The 25,130-nt window shown below is 37.7% G+C and overlaps 1 protein-coding gene across 1 annotated transcript in view; it reads right to left on the bottom strand.

Moving 5' to 3' along the window:
- PRUNE2 (prune homolog 2 with BCH domain) overlaps positions 1-25,130 on the bottom strand; it is a 320,598-nt gene that overhangs the window by 7,566 nt on the left and 287,902 nt on the right. Inside the window, exons 13-17 of the mRNA XM_069105659.1 lie at positions 18,911-19,013; positions 18,119-18,250; positions 17,807-17,893; positions 10,552-10,650; positions 7,587-7,622 (exon numbers count right to left, since the gene is read on the bottom strand). Of these exons, the coding sequence (XP_068961760.1) occupies positions 7,587-7,622; positions 10,552-10,650; positions 17,807-17,893; positions 18,119-18,250; positions 18,911-19,013 (457 nt within the window). The remainder of the gene's footprint in view (positions 1-7,586; positions 7,623-10,551; positions 10,651-17,806; positions 17,894-18,118; positions 18,251-18,910; positions 19,014-25,130) is intronic.

Here is a 25,130-nt window from a genome sequence, read left to right as displayed (position 1 = left end):
AGCTGAAAGGGACCTTACAAGTCATTAAATCTAACCCACTCATACTACTGATGAGGAAACTAAAGCCCAGAGGGTTTAATAACTTGCTCGAGGTCCCACAACTTCTAAGTGTCTGAAATAGGATTCAAACCCAGGTCTTCCTGACTCCAGGTCCCAGCACTCTGCTATAATGTCATGCTCCTGCTCTCCAAGATAATGTCCATTAGAAGTCTGAAGAACAGCAATGGCTCTCAGGTATTTGAGGAAGCAAAGTAAATAAGAGTCACATCTGAATTGTGATTGCTCCATTCCTTCCAGGGTTTCAAAGATTAATCAATGATACAGAAAGCTCTACAACCACAGCTTATGTGAAGGCCACTCATTTTTAAAACAACAGATTTCATGGAGCCTCCCATGCTACTGACAAGCTATTTGATCTTGGGCAAATCACAATCTCTCTGAGCCACAGTTTTCTCATATGTGCAAAGGAAAATAGACTAGGTGATCTCTAATGTACTTATCTACTCTGAAATTCTGTGATTCTTTATTAGGATACTAAGCTATAAAGGTGACCCTAATTAATTGTGTATGCAAAGCAAATACTTCTCTTCCCCCACTCCAAAAAGAATAAATCAAAAGCATTATTGCAAGCAAAAATGCCCTGTCTTCTGGAACATTCTGCATGCATTGTGATACGATGGCCACCCCAAGCTCTTTAAATCGATGTGGCACACACTGATCCTTGGGCATCAGAAAATATATGCTTTGGGAGGACCAGCCTCACTAACCACAGAAAGGGTCAGCACCAATACACTAGCCACAGGGTGATACATTCTTTGGCTATGACAACCCACAAAACAAAGAAAACAGTTAAAGGTCCCTCAATCTTATGTGACTTCCTTTTGCTTTACAGGGACAGTGGAAAGTACAATATCAGATGCCAAATATTAGACCTCACTTCTATGGTGGATTTAGAGGAGGAAATAATAATAACAATAATAATATCATTACCACCAATAATAGTTATCATTTGAATAGTACATTAAAGTTTATTAAGTACTTTATTATTGAGAGTTAAATTTAAAAGTGTTTAATGAACAAAGACCTACTTTTTGTACTTGCCACCATCATTCTTCCTGTTTGGGGGAAGGAAAATAAAACCGCTTGCAACCATAGCAAATAAAATTCTCACTTTGGCCATGTCTACAAAAAAAAATTATGCGTGTATGTGTGTGTGTGTGTGTGTGTGCATGCACACACATCAGTCTGCATTCTGATTCCATCACCACTCTTTAAAGAGATGGGTGACATGCTTCATCATCAGTTGCTCTCTAGCAAAGCACTTCACATATATTGTCTCATTTGACCTTTACAATGACACCATGAAATAGGTGCTATTACTATTCCCATTTTAGAGATAAAGAAACTAAGACTGAGGGTAGTTAAATGACTTGCCTAGGGTAACACAGCAAGTAAGTGTCAGAGGTGGGTTTTGAACTCCTTTCTCCCTGACTCAAAGTCCAATGTTCTATCTAGTGGACAACCTGGTGGCCTCAAGAGGCACAAAGATGGACAGGAAAGGATGGGTTGCAGTCTGTATTGCTAGAGGTCATATTCCCTTAAATAATATTAAAGGGGGACTTCAGAAGTCAAGTAGGAGAGTGGCCTGATTTTATGGATAAAGAAAAATGAGGTTCGGTAAGTTCAGTGACTTATACGAGGTCACACGGGTGGCAAGCAACAGAGAAAGGATCTAAAATCAGGTCTTTAAACCTACTAGAATGAACTAAAAAAGAAGATGGAATTTACATCACAGCATCTTGTTCAGATCTGGCATTGCTATTATCTGTGTGACGTTGGACAAGTTGCCAGTTCCCTCCCACATCTTTCTGCACCAAAGCTTCTCCATATTTCAAAAGGAAAGATTTGGACTAAATTATTTCTAATATTCATTTCAACTGTAATTTCTGTGATACTATATAGTTGATTTACATACTCAACCTCCATTCCCCAAGCTGTTCTTGAATCTGACACTGGTATATAATTCAAAAGAAATGTCAGTAGGAACCATCTATTCTGTCAGAGCCATAATTAGATTGACTCTTGGGATAAGCAGCCTGAAATGTGTCCTTAAGCAAACTTTGTAACTGATGATATAAATTAATTCAAGAAGCGATTGACAAATTAGGGAGATAGTATTTAGTGTAGTGGTTCTGAGTACAGGTCAAAAGACCTGGCTTCAAATCTTGCCTCAGCCACTTAATACATTTGTGATCTTGGGCAAATCCTGGACCTATTTCATCTCTTATAAAATGAGAAGGTTGGATTAGAAGGCTTCCATGGTCCCTTCCAGCTCTATAGTAGATCTATGAACTCAAATTCAGTTGAATGGAACACTCCATTGAAGACAAACACATGTTAAATTTTGTTTCCTTGAAGTTTCAGTGCTCTTGGGGCCCACTTCAAGAGATTGTAAGTTTAGGATGCTCATATTGTGGAGGTGATGTTCTTAAGTGTCAGTGAGCCAACCCAACTTCATAGAAGCCTGATTTCTAGCTGCTGCTGACGTCATAAACATTAAGGCTAGCTGGACAACTGAGATGAGTTTACCCATTCCTCAAAGCCTTCTGTCCCTGTGCAGCCATAATTTATTACAAACAAAAACAGAGCTGCCATGAATGGGGGGATTTCTTACTCCTGCTCCATAGAAGACATTTCTGGATCATTTGAAAGGCAGCTAGCTCTGGGTATAAGGAAAAAGAGGCAGCAGTGAACATTTTTTCCCCACAGTGACCATTTGGCAGGCATAGCATATTTCAGGAATTCATCAAGTGTTTACTAAACTATCATTTACACAGTACTAATTGGTACACAGCTTTGTAAGTTGATAAAGACAATGGTTCTCTGAGGATCTACTTTATTTATGAACAATAATTAACCTTGATTTGGAAAGTACAAAAAGATAAGTGGAGTGTGAATAAGGACTCTGCAGCTGCAGTGCGGTGGGGAAAGCTTCAGAAGATCTGGTTTGGAGTCATGACACCATTTGAGTGAGATATTGGTGGGGCTATTTGCCCTCTTTGGGCTTCAGGTTTCTTATTTATAAAATGAAGAGGAAAGACTAGATGTTTGCTAAGGTCAATTCCCTCTTAACATTCTATGATTCCTTGACCTGGAAAGAATTTCTGCCTTTCTTTACTCTGATTACAATTATATAGTTGATTGAATGAAAATAAATATGACTGGAAGATTTTATTCTTACCCTCAAATGAGGAAACTTTTTTCTTTCTATGTAGGGTTTCACTAAGGTGGCCTTATTATATTTAGCAAGAATGTTTACAGTTAACCCTCAATTATGTGGAAATGAATTATTGACATAGTTGATTCCCTAAGCCAAAATATTATGCTATGTCATCTCTCACTGAATTCCAAACATAGTTTTTCGTAACTTGCCCCCAGTGAGCCAACTGAAGTGGGTTAAGTGAGTTTATACACTTTGCTATAAACAAAATATTACTTAGGAATGTTAGTCTGGGGAGGAGGTCAAGCATTGTGGTAGAACAATACAAATCAAATAATTCTAAAGTGGGGGTTTTTCTGGATTTTTTTTTCCTTTGTTAGAGTACAGATCACAAGAAGAAATACCATGCACTTAGCAGAGTGCCTAGGACATAGTAGTAGGTGGTTAATGTTTGTTGATTGATTGAATTAAACCTATGACAAAATTTAGCTTCACCTGTCAAGCTATGGTCTGTTTTGGCATTTGTATATCCTATCAAAGAAAATCATAATTACCATATTTACATAGTAATTATTCAATGTTCTACTTATATGCCAATATGTCATGGGCCTGTCACTCATATAGTGATATACAACACTTAGAGTCCTTTACAAAGCATTCAGAACTCTCTACTCTCTACAGAAGGCAGATCTTTTTTTATTTTCTAAGTTTTCTTCTATATGAAACTAATATTTTAGAACTTTCTTTTGGTCTCCAAAGATTTTTTTCTCCTCCCTACATGTTTTTTGTCTATATAGAGAAAACTCAACACTTTAACCTCTGTGCCACATGACTTCAGAATTTATTCAGATTAATTAATTCAGAATGTATTTCAATGTGTACAGTGGCTTGGCTTCTCAATTAAATGTATAATATAAGCAAAAGACAAGGTGAGGTTAGTCATGGATAGCCAGTCAGGTGGTTATAGTCTGTGAACTCAACCATGGTGACTTAGTGATGGCCAAGGAGGGGTGTTTGACCTAGAAAAACCCCAGAACTTCTGGAACAAATGTGGGAATGCAAGAGGAAGGAGTGATATAGTTTTCACATTGCCACCCATGACTCTATGGTGGGGTTAATTTTCTGACCAAAATATGTACTTGCCATGAGGTACACAAAGCTTAAGACAAAGAGGAACTAGGTACCAGTATCAAAATTAGAATTCCCAGCATTTGGCCACATAACTCACAGGATCTGTTCCTCCAACCTGCCTATTTCCTCTTTGCATGTCTGCAATTGGGCAAATGCACTTCTAATGCTTCAAAGACACAACTTCAATATTAAGAGAGGCGAGGATCAAATTGGGCACATGCTTCAGGCTTAAAGTGCTGAACTACCTGCTATATCACAGAGAAAGTGGAAAAATAAAGTGCTGGTAAGGTAGGTCTGTGGTCAGAACAATGCCCCTCTCTACCTTACCTAGAGAAGAGAGGTCAGGCCAGTGATAGTATGACCTTCTAGTGCAGGGTGGAATGGGAAGGGGAGAGATTTGAGAGAAAAAAAACCAAAAACTTAAAAAAAATCCCCAAACAAAAACTATCACCCTACATTGAAAGGGAGAAAAATGAATAGCAATTGATGAAGATATTCTACTAGGTGAGAATAGATTAATTTAACGGTCCAATGTTACTCAGTAAAAAGTCTTTTTACATAGCCCTTTTAACCCACAAAATAGGCTGTCACCCACCCACTGTGAACCAGAACAAGGAACACAAGGATCTATTTCTTTAATGAGCCACCTCCAATTCCTCATGCTAAATTTAGGTGCAAATAAATCTCAGGGAGGAGAAAATGCTTTCAATTGTTCTTGCATGGGCATGATGGGCCAAGGTGAAGCTTACTGTTTACTGGATAGTTTCCTTCGCCACCCCCCTCCCCCAGTATCAGACTGCTGCAGAATTATTGTACATTTAAACTAAAAGTTTCACCAGAAGACAAGTGGATTCTACCTGAGGTATAATTTATCTCATTTAAAGTCACATCATCCCAGCTGATTGACAGGGGGAAGGAAAGATCTCACAGAAACCTAGGAGGTAAGTTTTTCACAGTGAAAAAAACTATTCCTTCTGTTTCGAGCCACAACAAAGATACTAGCAATGCCACAAATAAATGTAGGGCCTGAGTGCTGTACAAAAAAGAGTAAGAGAGTATGTGTGTGTGTGTGTGTGTGCGCACACACATAGATAACTGTAGTCATGAGGAAGTAGTGGTAACCAATTGTGCAGTATTCATGTATAAAAACACCACAGATTTTACTAATTTGCCTCCTACTGATTAATAGTAATAGCTAATAGCTAGCACTTTCTGGTGGCTGAAGGTTCCAGAAGTGCTTTAATGTGGCATTTATATGGGACTTTAAAGTTTATGAAGCGTTTTCCATACATGAACACCTTTGCTCCATACAACAATTTGGGAGGTTAGTGCCATTATCATCCCCATTTTACAAAAGAGGAAACTGAAGGGAACAGCGGTTAAATAACTTGCCTGGGGTCACACAGCTAGTAAGCATTTTAGTCAGGATTTGAACTCAGGTCTTCCTGACTTAAGGCCAATACTTTATCCTCTGTGGCATAAGAATTTATTCAGATTAATCAATTAATGAATTCAGAATGTATTGAAATGTGGATAGTGGCTGGGCTTGTCAGGTAAATTCCTAATGAAAGCAAAAGTTTTGGGTTGGGATGAATGACAGTTTGTTTAATGGAACACAGTTCCCAAAGGGCAGCAGTCTTTATCAATATGATAATTACAAAAAGTTCTCATCTGTTCATTCTAGTAGCTCCATCAGGTATCTACTTATCAATGACTTACTTAAGGTTATGCTTATTTTAGGAGAAATAAAAACCCGGCTAAATGTATTAAAAACAAGATGGGATAAGTATGATTTCATGGGTATGGGGAATTTTTAGATGAGGAAACTCCCTCTCACCAATGAACCCTGACTCCTTCTCTGCAACTGATAGTCTCAATCACCTGGAACACTGAGAAGTTAATTGATTAGCCCAGGGTTACACAGACAAGTGGGACTTGAACCCCAGTTTTCCTGAGCATCAAGGCCAGTTCTCTACCCACTCCATTACTCTTCCTCTCATCAAAAATATTACAAGTTTAGGCTTTCTATGAATTCATTTTGGCCTTCCAGTTCCTAAGCATTAGTAAGGTTTTGCTATATTAATGGATGTATCACATGTGGATACTACAGTACCTTAGAGTAGAGGTGTTAAACACGTTGCCGCAGATGGCCCAGCACGCCTGAGTGCAGCCGAACCAGATTAGGATGTAATTGGGAAATGTTTAACAAAATAAGTAAAAATACAATAAAGCATAGTAGCATTCCATTTTAAAACTCAATCAGTATTCGGCCAGCCGGGGGTCCTTAGGTACGGATTAGTGGCCCTCGTTTTTGTTTGAGTTTGATACCAATGCCTGGGAGAGCGAGTTCAGGAGGCAGGGAACCAAGATGTGGAGATGTGTGTGCTTAATCATGTGCCTAAACACTGTGTGTGCTCAAGAAACGTTAACCAGCCATAATGACATTTGTCAAGATAGCTGGGACTGAGGGCAAACAGTTCAGTTAGATTAAAGGAGATCATGTTCGTAGGGGACAGGGACAGTTTGTTTTAAAGGGCAGCGCTATGCTCTGGAGGCAGGTAGAGGCATCAAACATGCAGTTTCTCCCAATTCATTCCTGAAAAGTAAGCAAAGGCAATGCCAAGCAGCAAAGAGAATCTTACTTAGCTCTTTCGGATGCTTCCCTCAGCTCTTCATCCAGTCTGCACGAGCAAAAATGATAGGTGTTTTCAAAGAAACAAAAGAAGAAGCAAGCAGAGCATGAGAGAAAGACCCAGCAAAGCAGAGCAGAACATTAGTGGGGTCTACATGTATATAAACAGACTTTTCAAACATTCACCTGAGGGTTATGCCTGGGATAAACTCCTTCAATTAAATATAGTGTCGTTTCTGCCTACCCAATTGCTAGGTTATGTTATTTTGCAAATTCCTCCATCTAAAGGCAGATAGAAAAGTAGCAGGGGGTTTGAGACATGCGTGTCACATAAAGCTGAAAAATAGCATTCACTTGCTTTGTCTGGCACTCAAAATGTCAGCTGGCAGCCTGGGACAATTCAAGGATGTGTCTTAAACAGTAGCTGCAAAGAAGGTGGACCTCAACAGCTTTGAAAGGGAGAAAGATGGGTAACAAACACACAACAGGACATAGGGACAGCTTCCTTTCAGTGGCAGCTTGTTGAGGTCACCTACAAGTGAAAGAGTGGTTTGTACAAACGTAGAGAGGGACCAGCATTAACAGCAGAAGAAAGCATTTTACCTCACACTTCTCTTATAAGATTTCTCTTCATCGTACCTTACAAGATAAAAAAATGAATGCAATGAGGACAGTGAGTACACGGATGGAAAAGATGACAGGTACAAACATATCTTAAAGAGTAGGTTCTCTTTGTCAAAATGTGGGGAAATGTCTAAATTTGCATATGAATTATTTGGGTAACAGGGTTGCCCAGACGTATTTCTTTTTTTTTTTTTTTTTGCTTTTTTTGAGAAGGCGATTGGGGTTAAGTGACTTGCCCAAGGTCACAGGCTAGTTTTTGTGTTAAGTGTCTGAGACTGGATCCAAACCCAGGTCCTCCTGACTCCAGGACCGGTGCTCTATTCACTGCGCCACCTAGCCGCCGCTGCCCAGACCTATTTCATGGAGAGTGTCCCTATCTGAAAACCTGCTGCATCACCTTTGGACCCTTCACTAAGGCAAACAGCTTATCTATACCTTAGAATCCTAGAAAGAGCACTGGGGCATTATGTGATTTACCCAGGGTCACAGCACCAGCATGTCAAAAGTAGGACTTGAATTTAAGTTTGCCAATCCAAAAAACATTTATTAAGTACCTACTGTGTGTCAAGCACTGTGCAAAGATCTGGGAATACAATTAATTTTTTTTTTAAAGAATCCTTTCCCTATTTATTATACCATGCAGCTCTTTGTCAAATTAATTGTCTTCTAGAAAATTGGAGAGAAATAGTAAATTTAGGAATTATCAAAATGCTCTTAGTTTAAATATAAGCTCTACTTAAAATGAATCAACTTTCTGCCTCATTCAAATCTACTCTGAGAATCTATGAAGTTTGGAGTCTTTCTTGTTCAACATTAGTTTAAGAAACTAGTTACTGAGTTCTTTTCAGTGCTAGGAAGGAGCTGTACACCCAAATAATCAGAAAACTTAACAACAGATAACATGAGGTTAAAGTTCTGTGAAAATGGGAAGGAAGGGAAATTTTGAAGGGAGTATAAGAAGAGGTGAATTGGGTAACAGGAAAGACCCTATGTAAACAGGGATGGAAATTCTCATAAAAGGTCACACTTTAAAAGTTCAGTTTTTTCTTCCTTTTGGAGAAAACTTTCTCTAATAGAATCCTTACCATATATCATACATATATCATCTTGGAAATCTATGGTGATGAGTTTAACACCTTCCCAGTGATGAATGTTCATAGATGAACTTATGACATCACATAACAGTGCCTTCCCCAAAGTATCAAATGTGAAACTTTTACTAGCACTTTTAAGAGCTAATGCTTATTTCACACTTGATTCATCAGCAGAAAGGCACCTTATTCTAGCATCACATTTTCATTCTATGTATGTTTTTGCTTTTTAGGCATATTTCTTGTAAGCAAGAGATTGTGACATTTTGTTTCCTTATCTAATCATTAGCTCTCTTTCATTTTATTGGATTATTTAATCCATTAACATAGAAATATATACAATCCATAAATGTTTAATGTATGCTTTCCACCATTTGTGGCTCTAGTATTTTTTAAATTAGTATTTTTAATTTTTGTTCTTTGGGCTTGCACTTTAGGTGATTTTTCAGTTCTGGGGAACTTTTTTTTGTCCTTCTCCAGTCATGCATTCTTCTGGTCCTCCTTATAACTAATGGAACAAATTTCCAAGGCAAATGGCCAAGTCTAGGGGTCTCAGTCTTTGACTATGTAACAAAATGATGAAAATTTTAATCTTGGCTTTATTAGTACCATGATTATTCCAGCTAAGCTAACTGGCCAAAGAGAAATTTGTCTGTACTACCATAAGTCCAGAGGGTAATAGCATATTGCTTCCATGGCTGAATTTTGGGACTGGAAAGACTAGATATATCTGCCTCATGACTTCTTGTTCTAGGTAGATATTTCCATGACAGTTTATGGAAGGAATTCTTAAGCTGGGGTCTGTTAACTTAAAAAAATAACTTAATAATGACACATTAAAATAATTGGTTTCCTTTGCAATTCTATATAGCTTATGAATTTTAAAATGTTATTTTGAGGAGTCCAAAGGCCTCACAAGAGTACCCAAAGGGTCTATGACACAGGGAAGAGGGTGGTTCTAGTTTAGAGAATGAACCTCTGAGCAGGTTGATTTAGGTTTTTAGACCTGGAGAAGAAAATAATGTATATTTGTTAGTTTTTCTTTCTTTTTCAATTCCAATTCAATTTAAAAAAAACAACAAGTTACCAGACATACAGGAAATAAAAAGAACCCGACACACATACACACATAATGATGTAGGCTTGCAATGATGACCCAAGTATAGGTAGGTCCAACTCATGGTATCTATGACTTTAAATGTCACTTTAAAGTCTTTTGTCCCAGGCACCACAAGCCTAGGCATCTTTCACTTTCTTTTTTGCAGTTGTGACTGAGACCATCCTTCACCATGCTTTAATCTTTACAGGCTGCTGCTGTTGCATCTTCTGAACTGCCCTGTAGTAGGCATGGGAAAATTTTCACCAATCATCCCACCTGCTATTTGGCAAATATTACATGATTATGCTTTCATCTGAAGAGGAGTCAGAAAATGAAATGGGGCTTTAGAAAAGAAGAGGAGAGTTTTTTTTTCACAATTACTAAGGCATTGAGGGTAATATTTAGTTATATTCAGACAATAAAGACATCAATGCTAAGCTATGTCTGCAGGAAAGACAGAGTTTAATTGAAAACATTTAAATTTATTCTTTCTACAAAGCCACAGTTAAGTTAGAAATGAGTTTCATGGGCAGGGTAATAATTTAAACATAATCATATGGAAAGGGATTTTAAAGAAAAAGAATAGTTAACTATAGGCCATGAGGAATAGTAAAGTGATAACAGGAACTTTAATAAATATATATGTGTCAAAAAAGATCCTTTCCTCTGTTATTCCAGAAGAGAATGTGTTTCTTAATCCTCTTTCATAACACCCATCATTTCTTACCACATTTTTTAAGTATTCAGGACTTACTTGATGATACTCTCTGGGATATGGACACATTCCATTGGGATCAGCTCACTGAGCTCTGATAAGGTGCTGACATATTGGATTTTGCTGCTGAATTTCGAACTGTTAAAAAGAGACAGAGAGAGAGACAAAGGTCACTCACTCTTCAAAAGCCAAGTCTTGAAAATTATGTTGAATTCATTTTGTAATGATCAAATTTCACTTGGGCAAAAAAATTTATGTTTAGCATGACTATATTCACCATTATCCTCTCTATCGCCTCATCCAGTATGAAAAGGGTATTTTTTTTATTTCATCCAGTATGAAATTATTTCATCCAGTATGAAAAGGGTACACTTATTTCCCCAATTCAGGCAGTTAGGTGGCATAGTGGATAGGGCTCCAGGCCTGGAGTCACAAAGACTCATCTTCCTGAATTCAAATCTGGCCTCAGACATTTTACTAGCCATGTGACACTGGATAAGTCATTTCAGCCTGTTTGCCTCAGTTTCTTCATCTGTAAAATGAGCTAGAGGAGGAAATGGCAAACCACTCCAGTATCTTTGCCAAGAAAACTCCAAATGGGGTCACAGAGAGTCTGACATAATTGAAAAATGACTGAACAGCAAATTTTCCAAAACAAATACACTGCAAATTTTTTTCACTCCAATTGCAAATTCAGAATACTATAAAAGTAAAATGAAAATTAATAAAAAGGAAATAAAACTATACATTTTGGGCCTATGATCTTAGGTCACTGTTTAGAATCTAAATGCTAAGAAATGACATTAGATATGGCTTCGAAGTGGGGCTTTTCTGATTGCATTTCTTTCTAATGGTCAATTAATTTTGTAGAAATTAGAAAATTATATACAAGAAAGGCTACAGTAGACATGCTTTGCTTTAAAAACCACTTCTCCACCTTTAAAAAAATTATCAGTTAGTCATGCTATATTTAAAATGATGATACAAGACCTAATGTGCATTTATGTGGGACCTCTGGTAAATCACTTTATCTCTCTGGGTTTTAGTTACCTCATTTGTTAAATGAAAGGGCTTGACCGGATTATCCCTAGTGTACCTTCCAACTCTGACATTCTGTCTTTCCTTAATTCTATCCTTAACATAGGTACATATAAAATTCTCCCTCCAGGTAAAAATGTTCAGACCAGTAGGACCCAGAAATTCTTCCTCAGCAAATTTACAAACCATCTGTACCAAAAGTGTTAACCTTCATTGCTTCTTGTAAAAAAAATCCATTTTCTTTTCTCACTTACTTTACTATGCCAAGCATTCTCTAGATAAGGAATTTGTAAACTGGGATCCAGGAACTTGCTTTAAAAAATATTTTTATAACTACACTTCAATGTAATTGATTTCCTTTGGGGTGCTATGTATTTTATTTTATTAATTTAAAAGCAGGATTCTGAGGAGTCCAGGACACAAGTGTTAAAAAGAAACTGCTAAAGTTCATTTTAAAAAGAATTAAACTAATTTTTTCTTTTTATTTTCTGCCTTCACAGTTTTCAAATGACCATGTTGGATGAACCAAAGTTCAAAGGAATAGTGTCATAATTAGAATTAAGTTACACATACCTTTCAGTAACTAAAAATGATTGTTTGATTTTTCCTTTCAAGTTGGATAAGAATCCAAAGTAGCTTTTTGGTTTCATATTAAAAGGCAATCCCAGACTGCTGGGGAACCTGGGAATTATTGCATATCATCTTGCCTGCTAACATGTCCTGGGAAAGGGAAAAAACAACTTTTTTTCCTTTTGCTCAGCTGCTTCATATTATTTTTCCTATTATTTAAAAAGATAGAATTTATAGATTTTAGGATAAGGGAGTATGGCAGCATCCTAGTTGAGGATTCCAACTAAACCAGAAAGTAGACACTGCACAGAGCAATGTACAGTAGAGACTGCAGATCCTACTCAGCAGTATCTAGCAGAATCAGTAGTCCAGTGGAACAGAACCCAGTAGTGTCCCCTGGAAATTATGAAACCAACAGCAATGAGACTAGAACAACGACATCACTGGAAGACATCAATGATCCTGAAATGATAGCAGCATGAGCTATGACTGCATGTTTGGTACTGGACATACATGTTTCCTATGTGTTATAACACTTCTATGTGTTCACATTCATGCATTGTGTATTTGTGGGAAAGTGTGCCACAGGCTTATGAGGGAAACATTTTGTTGCTATTTTTCTCACTAAGCCATTTCATCAAATGCCTCTCTTAAACTGCGTTGTCTAGCTGATGTAAAAGTAGATACATGGATGGGGGCTCATTAGCTACTGTTTTAGGAGTACGAACCCACAGAAAAACTTAAACCTGAATTAATACCACACTATGGGGACCAGACCTGTAAGTTGGAACATCCCAGTTATTATAGCAGAAACACTTGATAGTTATCGAGGCACTTGTATGTAATAAAGTATCTAAAATGAAATTTTTATGGAGGTCATGGTCTGCCATGAAACTTTGGGTTTCATTTTCTTGTATATGTATCCATCAAATACATACTGGAGTTGCCTGCTTTTGACACTGGATAACTAGCTTGCATGGGATTTGGTTAAAAGCCATGATGTTTCAGTCAGCTTTCAAACATAAATACTATCATAACAATTTTTTAGTGAGTGTTAGGTGTGAATGGAACCACTCACATTGGGTTCTATCCTTTCTTCAAATTGGTTTACAACAAATTTTCTTAAAGTTTAGAATCTGAATCATAGAATTATAAAACTGGAATTGAAATGGGGGCTCAAAAATAATCTATTTCAAAGATTAAAAAATAAAAACAGGCTCAGAGATACTAAGGAAATTGCCCAAGGTCTCACCTCTAACTCCTTGATCTTCTGATAACTAGTGCAAGAGAACCACATCTAGTGTTATATTTATTAGACTTCCTGGACATTCGTTTGCCTGAGATAGCTATAAGAGATTCCCCTCATACTGAAAAGAAAAGCAAGTTTTGGATAGACTAGCTCTTCCTCCCACCCCCACCCCCCCAAATACTGGAGTACATTTGGGGATAGGAGAGTTTAGAAAAGAGAAGCAGGTTTGGGACTTAATTTTGAGGAAAAAGAGTGGAAGGCTCATTTTCTAAGTTTCCCTCCCCATATCAGTACACCAAGTTTTTCTTTGCCTTTGAAAAGGAAATGAAATCAGGAGTCTTTATCCCCCACTTTTCTGAAGGCAAGAAGTCTTATATGGATTGCCTTTGTTTATCCTATCACTTGGTTTCATTTGTTTGTTTTTAATTTGAAAGGGGTCAAAATAGAAAGGTCAGCTCTGTCCAGTAATTTTTAGGGCCATCTATAGGTTTAATTGGTTCCTGCTAGCTAAGTGGCATAGTGGATAGAGCTCTGGGCCTGGAATCAGGAGGATTCATCTCCCTGAGTTCATTTCTGACCTCACATTTACTAGCTGTGTAACCCTGGGCAAGTCACTTCTTGCTTTGCTCAGTTTCCTCATCTGTAAAAAGAGCTGGAAATGGAAATGGTGAACCACTTCAGTATCTCTGCCAAGAAAACCTCAAATTGGGGCGGCTAGGTAGTGCAGTGAATAGAGCACTGGCCCTGGAGTCAGGAGGATCTGAGTTCAAATTCGGCCTCAGACACTTAACACAAAACTAGCTGTGTGACCTTGGGCAAGTCACTTAACCCCATAGCCCTATCTTCTCCCCTTCAATAAAAAAAGAAAGAAAAAACCAAATGGAATCACAAAGAGTCAGACACAACTGAAAACAATTCAACAACAGCAATTCCTCTTTCAGTTCTCACAAGACACTGAAATGTGGCTTGCTGAGTTAGAGTGCTCTGGGGCTGAGAGGTAGGATAGCTTATCTGATAGAATTTTTTTTTCTCTTTACAAAAGGCCCCATGGTGGTATCTCCACAGTCAGTATCTTTGCTGCATCTCCTCAGAGAGGTAGGTGGTGGGAAGAAATTAAAGCTTTGAGGGATTCCCCCTGGGAAATCTCAATATGTTTGGAAAGTTTTGAACTTTAGGCAAGGATACAGAAAAAAATCAGGGCTCATGGGACCACATATTTAGAGCTGGAAGAACCTCCAGAAATTATCTAGTACCACCCACTCATTTTACAGAGTAGCAAATAAGCTGGGACAAGTCAGTTACCCAGTCACACAGCTATTCAAGTGTAAAGTCAAGATGTTAACCCAGATCCTCTTGCCATAAAATCTAATATTCTTTCCATGACACCAAAAGCATAATCAAGAGAGGAAATTTAAGCCATCAGATTCCAGCCCCCAGTTTATTTTCAAACATCATTTCTATATGCTCTCTTCTCCCTGCTGATACTCTGCCTCCCTCCCCCCACCCCCATTGGAGGTTCTTATCACCTCATGCCTACCCTGTTTCTGAAGTCTCTCCCTATCGCCATCCATCCTCTACTCAGAGATCAAAGTGGTCTTATAATCAGCGGCTTCATATTGTCTCTAAGATCAAATGTAAAATCTTCAGTCTTCCTTTTATAGCCCTTCCCACCTTTCCTTTTTTTTTTTTTTTTAAGCAATTGGGGTTAAGTAACTTGCTCAAGGTTACACAGCCAGTTATTATTTCTGGGTGTGGTGCTGAGTGTCTGAGCCCGGGATTCGATCTCCAGGTTGTCCCAACACTGGAGCCGGTGCTCTTACTCGCTGAGCCACCTGGCTGCCCCCTTTTTCCTTTCTTCTTAAGTTAATTTTCCTCCACATTCTCTGCAGTCCAGTAACTTTGGCCTCCTTAATGTTCCTCCACCTCCTGACTCCATGCCTTTTCACTGGCAGTCCTCCATGCATTGAATTCTCTCCTTGTCTCTCCTTTTGGCTTCCTTTAAGTCTCAACTGAAATTCCACCTTCTTTCCTTGTCCCCCTTAGTGCTAGCACCTTCATTTTGAGATTATTTCCAAATTATCCTGCAAATATCGTATTTGTACATTTGTACATGTTTACATGTGCCTCTCCTACAAGGCTGTGAGCAGTTTTTGCCTTTTTTATATTATCAGTACTTAAACACAATGACTATCACATAGTAGATGTTTAAATGCTTGTTGATGGCACTTCAAAGAGACTAAGTGTTCAGACTTGAGGTGAATGACAATCACACTGACGGTTTGCATTTGGGAGCCACAGTGGGTGATGTTCTTTGGTGGCCAAGAGAATGTGGGAGAATATGAAATATGTTTCAGAATCAGGGTTTCTCAATATACTTGGAGTTAGTTATATTGAAATATTCCACCAGTACTTTAAGAACTAGCTGAGCCAAAAGGGAATTCTTTGGGATGTTTCAGATATGTAGGATTTATAAGCACTTTCCATTTTTTCTGGTCTACCTGTCATTGTTTTCATTATTAAGAATCTCTAATGCTTTCAGTGGGGCAGCTAGGTGGTACAGTGGATACAGTGGTGGGCCTGAAGTCAAGAAGACTAATCTTCTTGAGTTCAAATGTGGCCTCAGACACTTACTAGCTGTATGTCCTAGCTGGGCAAGTCACTTAACCCTGTTTGCCTCAGTTCCTTATCTATACAAAGAGCTAGAGAAGGAAATGACAAACCACTCCAGTATCTTTGCCAAGAAAACCCCAAATGAGTTAGACACAAATGAAACAACTGAACAATGATGAAAACGCTCTTCAAACTGACTTATAACTTGATAAGTAAAAATAGTATCAAAAAAGTCATAAAGGCTCAGCATTTATTTTTCCATTTTTTTTTTGTCTTTTTTTGGGAGGGCAGTTGGGGTTAAGTGACTTGCCCAAGGTCACACGGCTAGTTTTGTATGTGTGTGTGTGTTAAGTGTCTGAGGTCAGATTTGAACTCAGGTCCTCCTGACTCCAGGGCTGGTGCTCTATTCACTGCGCCACCTAGCCGCCCCACAGCATTTATTTTTCAAGATATATTTTTACCGGTCTCTAATAATTATCAATGTAGAATTATGAAACAAACATTAGTTAATAAATATTACTACCTTTGTTTTTGCACAGAGTAAACTTTAAATGGGCTCATTAGGGCAGATTAATTTCTCCATTTTAACCACAAAGTATGGATTTTTAAAAGAACAAATAAGTAGAAGAGGCGAGATATAAGAAAAGTATATAAATGGGTAAGAAGAGATAACCCTTTAAGGTCTTTCCGAAATCATTTCTCAGTATATTTCCTGGACACCGACTCATGACAGAATCATGAGGACTGAGAAGACTTTTAAAAGGTGACCTAGTTTGAGTCCTGATTCCAAACAAGGTTATATCCCAGGCATGTGTTTGTGTAGCCTATTTTTTTTAAGAACCCTATAAAACAGGATTTCATGGTCTCTCTTAATCAAATTTTCCTAGTTCTTATTGGTTAACAAGCTTTTCTAAAATACATTTCTCCGTTTGTAAATTGGACTGTTTACCTCTAAACCTGGGAACTCTATAAAGCACTCACTTATTAGAAATTTAATCCTAAATTATTTTCTGTTCATAAATATTTGTCCTTTTTTTTTTCTTTTAAAGCAATTGGGGTTAAGTAACTTGCTCAAGGTTACACGGCCAGTTATTTCTGGGTGTGGTGATAAGTATCTGAGCCCGGATTTGATCCCAGGTCATCCCGGCTCTGGGGCCGGTGCTCTTACTCATTGTGCTACCTGGCCACCCCTTCACCAAAATATTATAGTAATTTTACTTTGTTGATTATTTTTAACTTTAAATGCTGTGAAGAAAGCCTTAGTATCAGGGGTGTGTTGGAATTAGCTCCTTCTAGCTTCGGAGAGCTTATTATTAAATTTTCAGCGTAAGCATTACACTTTGGAAGTTGGAATTGCTGCAAATCAGGGCTTGAATCATTGTTCTGTTCATTGTCTTGACTTAAAGAAAGTGATAGAGATAGTGTTAATAATGCAGATTAAACTTAAAACTTTGTTGTATATACATATTGTTTTTTCCTGAAGAGCTTGTTATTAAATATTCACCAGGATATCTCTGACCCCCTGTCCACTTCTTGTTTCTATTAGCCTATTTTGTGACCTGGTCAGGGGCTTATCTGGATCTTATGTTATCAGATGAAAATCAGAAAAATAGAGGAAATTCTTCTTCTTATTATTATTCTTTAATTATTCTCAGTTCTGTGGGGGTTCTTTTAAATACACCAAAAGATCCTTTCAGAAAAGACTATATATATTTATACACACATATGTATATTTATACGCACAAGTTCATACACACCTGCTCTTTAAGGTTTTAATATGTATGCATTCTAGGACTTTGAATAAAGAGGAATAAATAAAACCTCTACCTTATAAAAGGCCGTGTCACTGCAAGGATTGTTCTGATGAACCAAGATGGGTGAACAATAATGAATGATTTCAAATTCTTCCTTAACCTATTTGGAAAGAAGAAAAAAAATATTACTTCTCTCCCTTTATCTTTTTTTTTCCTTTAGAGGAAAAACTTAATGTATCCCATAGAAAATAATATGTAATGTAGCAAAAATTTTAAAGCAACTGGAATCACAGTGGAAAGTGTGCAGATGGGAGGACATTTGATAAAGGAGTTATCGGTGGAGATATGGGAGAAGGGAGTCAAATAAACAAATTTTCTTACATACCTTCTGTCAATCATCTGATAACATTTTTTCATCCAGCCTAGTCCAGGCATCTTCCTTCTTGGGGTTGCTCCATTCAAGTAGACTATCATATAATCTTCAGCTACCATCAGCTCCAAAGTACTTATTACATACCTAATCATTGGAAGAAGGAATTTTAAAAAAATTTTCTGTATAAAATCCTCCATTATATTTATACCAATTACCATTTTATTTAAGCATAAATATATGACATGCTCACAATTAGCCTAATTATCCTGTATACTATTTAAAGGCTTTCTAGCATATGATCTTAATAGCCTCAGAAAAACAAAAACAAAATATGGCTACCTTACTAATATCATCTTGCAGAAAATGAACATTAATTTTAAATCATAATTATCATACTTTTTAAAGCAGTCACACTAATCATATTTGGGTATAAACCTAACTTTCAGAAATACACACTATTTAAATAATAAGGGGAGCTAAGAAAGAATTAGTGTAATTAAAGACAAATTCATATTTATTATCAGTGATTTAGAAATGGAGACTTGGGAAGGAAAATTGTACTTAAGCCAAAAAAATTTTTGTTGCAGTTCTTCCTTATTCTGGCAAAAATGTTCTAAGGTTTTAAGTTCATTCTGTACAAAAAGGGTTCCTAAAATGTCCTAGCTCTATGAGCAGTGTATGTTGACAGATTCCTCAAGTATCCCCAAATCATTTCCTCAAATTCAGGGCATCCCAATCTGTCATTACGTGTTCACAGACATTCATTCAAAGCACTTTGTTACAGTGTTCACAAGCATCACTCACAGGAAAAGATTTTCCATGACATAGTGGTAATCAGCCCGACTGCTGTCTGGGAGAAAACAGGCAGCAAACACAATGATGGCATTTAGACCGTCCCCATAGTATCCTGGGGGACAAACAAAAAGACATTTGTAACTGAGAAAAAAAAAAAACAAAAACCCTTAACAAGATGATACTTAACAGAAAGGAGGCTGTGGGTACTTATAGAATACTGTATCCATGCATCTATACTGAAGTTTGCAGATGTCATTTTATGTGACTCTTATAACAACTTTATCAGGTAGGGATATCCCCATTTTACAGATTGTGAAAATAAGGATCAATAAAGCTGTGACTTGTGGTCACACAGATTCAGAGCTTGCCTTTCATACTGTGTGATCAAGAGCAAGTTACTTAATGTCTCTGAATTATGGGTGACCCTAAGATGTACCTAAGGTGTAGGTATAGGTGTGGTGATTCTGTATTGATGGAGGAAATCCACATGTAAATAAAGTCACAGATTCTTCATGTTCTGACATATGGGAACAGAGACCAGACACGTGGTTTCATTGGATTTTGTTTGTTTGCTTTGGGTTTTTGTTTTGGGTTTTTTTTTGGATGAGGAAATTCTCTGTACCAATGCAGGTCAGCACCTTCTCTGCAACTTGAGTCTAGAGAGCTGCCGTGAGCACTGAGAGATTAAGTGAATTGGCCAGGGTCACACAGTCAGTAGGTGTCAGGAGTAGGACTTGAATACAGGTCTTCCTAGGCTTGAGGTTAACTTTATAATTCACTCCTCTCCTATAAACATATATCTGCATAAACATATATAGCTAGATAGACATGCTTAAGTGGGACCTGGAAAGTAAACTTTTACCAAAGAATGGAAACAAAAAAATCTGGATGGAATTGTAGAGAGGAAAGAAACCAACTAGCAATTTTCCCCCCATAAAGTCAAGGCAAAGGCTTTTGCTTCTATCATATTTATGAAACACTTTGAGTTCATAAACATTTTCTCCACAATATATTCTTGTGAGGTATATAGTATACGCATCATTGTCCATATTTGGCAGATGAAGAAACTGGTTCCAAGAGGCGACTTACCCTTGGTCTTACAGCTAGTGTTAGAACCAGGATTTAATGCCAGGTTTCATGACTTCAAATCCAGCATTCTTTCCTCTACAACATGTTGTTTTCCCCTACTATCTTTGCCTTTTTTATGCTACTGCACATGAGCTAAGTGGAAGGAGAAACTTGGAAGATGAACTATGAAAGAATTCAATCCCCACTTATTTTGGTTACAGGTCATTTGTGAACTGTGAACAAAAACAACCTTTCTTTTGGCTCCAGCTCCATTGGGAATCCTCAGAATGAATCTGTCAGTCATAGAATATGTGAGATATTCTGACCCATTCATTAATAAACATGGGCTTAAGTGTCTAGCCTATTAAAGAACTAACAGTGGGCTTAATGAGGGACTAAAAATGACCTGACTTTCTTTTACACTGGGGTTTTATGAGCATTTGTGTTTCTGGGGAAATGAGGGTTGGCTAAAGGCAGATGGAAAGTTTGATGAGTCCAAGGGAGCAAGGTAGAGATGAGTTGAGAATAATTCTGATAATTAGGGTCAACACACATTTTCTTAGACCAGACTGAATTTTGGTGAGTCCACAGATATTTTGAAATTGATTCACAAAGAGTTGTTTTTGTTAGGGATTTGTGATTACATTCATGTAGGGAACTGCAAGTATGTTAACTTTCTTTGCTTATACAGATTGTCAACTCCTCTGTGACTAAGAAAATGGTCCTGGGAAAATGGCAATGAGAGGCTCAGTGCCTTGCCTGTGATCACACATGCTAGTACTTTTCAGAGGCAGGACCTGAAACAGTGGTTTTCTTGAGTCCAAGAAAGGCCATTCCACCATGCTCTTTTGTAAGACTTAGAAGAACAAATTCCAGAGAAGGGTCTGATTTCCAGGCACAAGAAATGCTAAAGTAGGTTAGGTCTGCACTCCTTCCTTCACACTCTTGCTCAGAATGTGGGGCAAAGTCTTGGCCAATATCTATCAATGCAGAAAGGGAAGAAATCAGGAGTCTCCTGTGTAGGTTGCATTTATCATGGAGGTGATTCAGACTGCACTTCTGCTTTTAAATGTATTTGTTAAAGAATTCCAGGCTTTGGCATCAGCCTAGCTCTGAATTAAAGTTCTCTGGTAGGTAAATGACAATTCAATCATTAAATAAAACTGTTATCATAGTCCTTCGAGGGGGCTTAGAGGCCACACTTTCATCTTACTGCTCCCTAATGAGTCACCCTGCTTCATCTCCTCAGAACCCACAAACGTCTCTGAGGGGCATTTGTGCACATGAAGGTGGGTGTGGGATTGGGAGAAAAGGCACAAGGGAGAGTGCTTGTTTGAAGGAGACCTGGGCACTTTTTATTCAGAAAATAGATTCAGAGGCTGGTTCCTAAAGAGGACTAGATTACAAAAACAGATGGACAACGTCCTATAAAGAGTCTCTTCTGTGGTCAGTATTTAACTGTGTCCCTCATGTTTCCCCACAGCAGAATGAAAATTTCTTGGGGTGACTAGGTGGCACAACAAATAGAGCACCAGCCCTGGAGTCAGGAGGACTTGAGTTCAAATCCAGCCTCAGACACTTGACATACTAGCCATGTGACCTTGGGCAAGTTGCTTAACTCCAATTGCCCTGCCTTTTCCCCTCCAAAAAGAAAAAAAAAAGAATGAAAACTTCTTGAGAGCAGGAACTATTTCTTCTTTGTCTTTGTGTGCCCAGTGAGTAGTAAAAACTTCAAAATGTTTATTGAATTGGGTTGAAAATATATTGAATAATAGGTATAAGTTCTGGATAAGATTTTGTTGTTGTTTTGTTTTTTTGGAGGGGGAAGGTAGGACAATTGGGGTTAAGTGACTTGCCCAAGGTCACATGGCTAGTTTTTTTGTGTTGTGTCTGAGGCCAGATTTGAACTCAGGTCCTCTTGACTCCAGGGCCGGTGCTCTATTCACTGCACCACCTAGCCACCCTCTGGATAAGATGTTGATGCTGCCCACCATCCAGGCAGGAAGGGTCACAGTTATCAAAACTTACATCTGTGACAGAGGACTGTCATAGCTTCCTTCTTCTGCTGTATTTATTTACTTCATACATACTATATCTCTTGTACCAAGCACAATGCCTGGCAAATAATAGATGTTTAATAAATAATTGTCGATTAATTCTACCATGGTTACAGACTTTTCTAACAAAATAAAGCCTTTATAATATTTATAGCTAAAATAAAATGTAGAAGATATGTTTTAAAAATATATGTACCCTACATGCTAAACTTATTTTTCTAAATTTCTTTTTAGCAAGATTCTTTTCTGAGGTAAATTTTGCCAAAGACATGTCAACCTAATACCATAACTCTAACTTTAAAAACACAAAGGTTATATAATAGAGAAAGGCTCAATAGAGAACTAGGGAGAAAAAGCCTCTGAAATATGAGTTACATTAATGTAGATCATGTTCTGGGCAGTAATCTTTCTAGCTTTTTAGAGAACAGTTTTAAAAGTAGCTGGCCAGTTTGGGGTTCTTGGAATATTTACAAATTTAGGAAATTTATCAGTCATTCTTGCTTTTTCTTTTCTGTTATCAGACAACTTCTAGGGGCATTAAAAATTAAGTCTAGGGATTATAGATACTGCGTCATAAGTGTTATTAAGATTCAACTTACTCATATATTTAAATGTTCTCTTTGTATTAAAGTTGTGCTTGATTTATCCCAAATTATCTGGCTAACAAAATATTTATGGTTCACCCAAATTACTCCTTTGGCCATTCTTGTCTTATGTCATGAATATATGTTCTCTTTGTTGTTGTTCAGTCATTTCGATCGTATCTGACTCTTTGTTCCCACATTTGAGGTTTTCTTGGCAAAGACACTGGAGTGTTTTGCCATTTCCTTCTCCAGCTCATTTTACAGATGAAGAACTGAGACAAACAGGGTGAAGTGACTTGCTCAGGGTCACACAGCTAGTAAATGACTGAGGCCAGATTTGAACTCAGGAAGATGAGTCTTCTTGACTTCAGGCCCAGCACTCTATCCAGTAAGCCACCTAGCTGCCCCAATATGTTCACTAGAAATGTATTAATAAAAGTGAAGTCTTTTTTGTATTTATGTGCTTGAAGTGAGATAATAAGATGAGAAAGGAAAATATAAGAGGGGCAGGGAGAGGAGAGATGAGATGGGAAAGAGATAAGAGTATAGGGGAAAGGGAAGGAAGGGAGAGAGACAGTAGAGGGTGAGGAAAAGAGAAAGAGGAGAGAGAGAAAGGAAGAGAAGAAGGAGAGAACTGGGAGAAAGAAGAGAGAGACAGAGAAGGAGAGAAAGACAGAGAGAGAGAGAGAGATTCCCACAAAAAAGATTTTCTCTTATACTAAGTGATGGTAACATTGTCTTTAATCATTTGGCAATCTTTCAAGTAGCAATTCCTGGATTGTTGGAATAACTAGCTTCAAAATTAGAGCTAAACCTTCAATTCACACTGTAAAGCACAGTTTGACATAAATGATGCTAGCGTTTGGTATTACAATTCAGCTAATATTTGGGGAGGCTTTTTTTTTCTCTTAATTTAGAACATTTCTCTGTTCCATTAATAAGAGGAGTGGACAAATACATTTGCGGAGGCCCAGGGACAAGCCCCTCCTGAGGCTCCTCTTAGCCTTGGCAGCAGTTACTACCAGCCTTACCTGCAGCAGCAAAGAGAAGAATGAAAGGAATGTAACACAAGTTTGCTGGCCAACAATGGGAATGGAGAGAGAAGAAAGGATGTCACAGTCTCACACCAAAACATACACACGCGCACACACACACCAGCAGGTAAGTTTTCTCCTCAGATCGTAGGGATCATTTTCCAGGACCACTGCACAGATTACCTGAATCTCCTAAAATGAAATGAGAGGTAAAAAAAAAAAAAGGAAACCCTGTGTTATAAATCTTGGGATATTTTTCCCCCTTAGTTCTTTAAATGCATTCCCCATTTGAAATGTAAAAGAGCTGACCTCAATGTGCACTGTCATATAGTGAATAAGACTGACAGAACAAATTACATAGAATACAGCATTCTTATTTTGTTCTTTTAAAAAGAGGGCAAAGGTTATCAGTGATGCAGGATACTTAAATAATGTCATTCACTAGGCCTGGGTACTTCCTGTGGTCTGGGAGCTTCAGACAGCTCTGATAACAAATTATATAAATTGTATAAAGTGCCCCACTTTGCAGTTTTACATAAGCGTGTAACTCTTTACAAAGGGCATCTTCATACTACTACTACTACTTCTACTTTATATAGTGTTATAAGGTTTATAATGAATTATTTTATATATTTTATTTTGTTTTTTGGAAGGCAATTGAGGTTAAGTGACTTGCCCAAGGTCACATGGCTAGTTTTTGTGTTAAGTGTCTGAGGCTGGATTTGAACTCAGTACCTCCTGATTCCAGGGTTGGTGTTTTATTCACTGCACCACCTAGTCGCCCCTATTTGACATATTTTATATAAAGTTTATATAATGTCTTAAGGTCTGCAAACGTGTGCATACCTTATCTCATTTTTTTTTCTCATATAAGCCCTTTCTAGTATGTCTTCAGGTATTGTTACCCTTACTTTTACAGATGAGAGATTAAATGACATGTCCACAGACAACCAGCAAGTTTTGGTGGTGGCATTTGAATTTGTCATCCTGACTCCAAGTCTAATACTTGACCCACTATACTAATATTTCTCTCCATAGACCAAAGAACAATCCAAAAGAAAGATATCCACAATGAAGCACTGCTTTTCAGACTTTCATCAGGAATCACCAAGAAATACTGAAAACAAACAATCCTACTACCCATTGTAACATGGGTGATTTCATCTTTAAGATTTTATAGTGGCATCCGTTAGCAAGACTGCTTTTGGTAAGTTTGAAAGTAACTCATGAAATTGTTTTACTCACAGAACAGTAAGGATGTTCCCCTTATTAAAAAAGGGCAAAAGGCATGATAATGCAGATTCCCAAATTCAAGGATGTGTGGGGCCAAAAGAGTACATGCAAGTGGCCTGAAGGAAGGTGAGGAGCCAAGGAGAGCATAGGAGGCCTTCTCATAGAAATGAAACAAAAAAGATAGACAGACACACAGACAGAAAACAAATCAACAACACAGAAAGAAAAGGAATAAATGCAAAAGAAGGTGATA

This window comes from Petaurus breviceps, unplaced genomic scaffold (assembly GCF_028583685.1).
Source record: "Petaurus breviceps papuanus isolate PSGF00001 unplaced genomic scaffold, PetGlider_PUasm1.0 138, whole genome shotgun sequence".
Taxonomy (NCBI): Eukaryota; Metazoa; Chordata; class Mammalia; order Diprotodontia; family Petauridae; genus Petaurus; species Petaurus breviceps.
The sequence above is the reverse complement of the archived record's forward strand: the minus strand, read 5'-3'. Positions and strand labels throughout refer to the sequence as shown.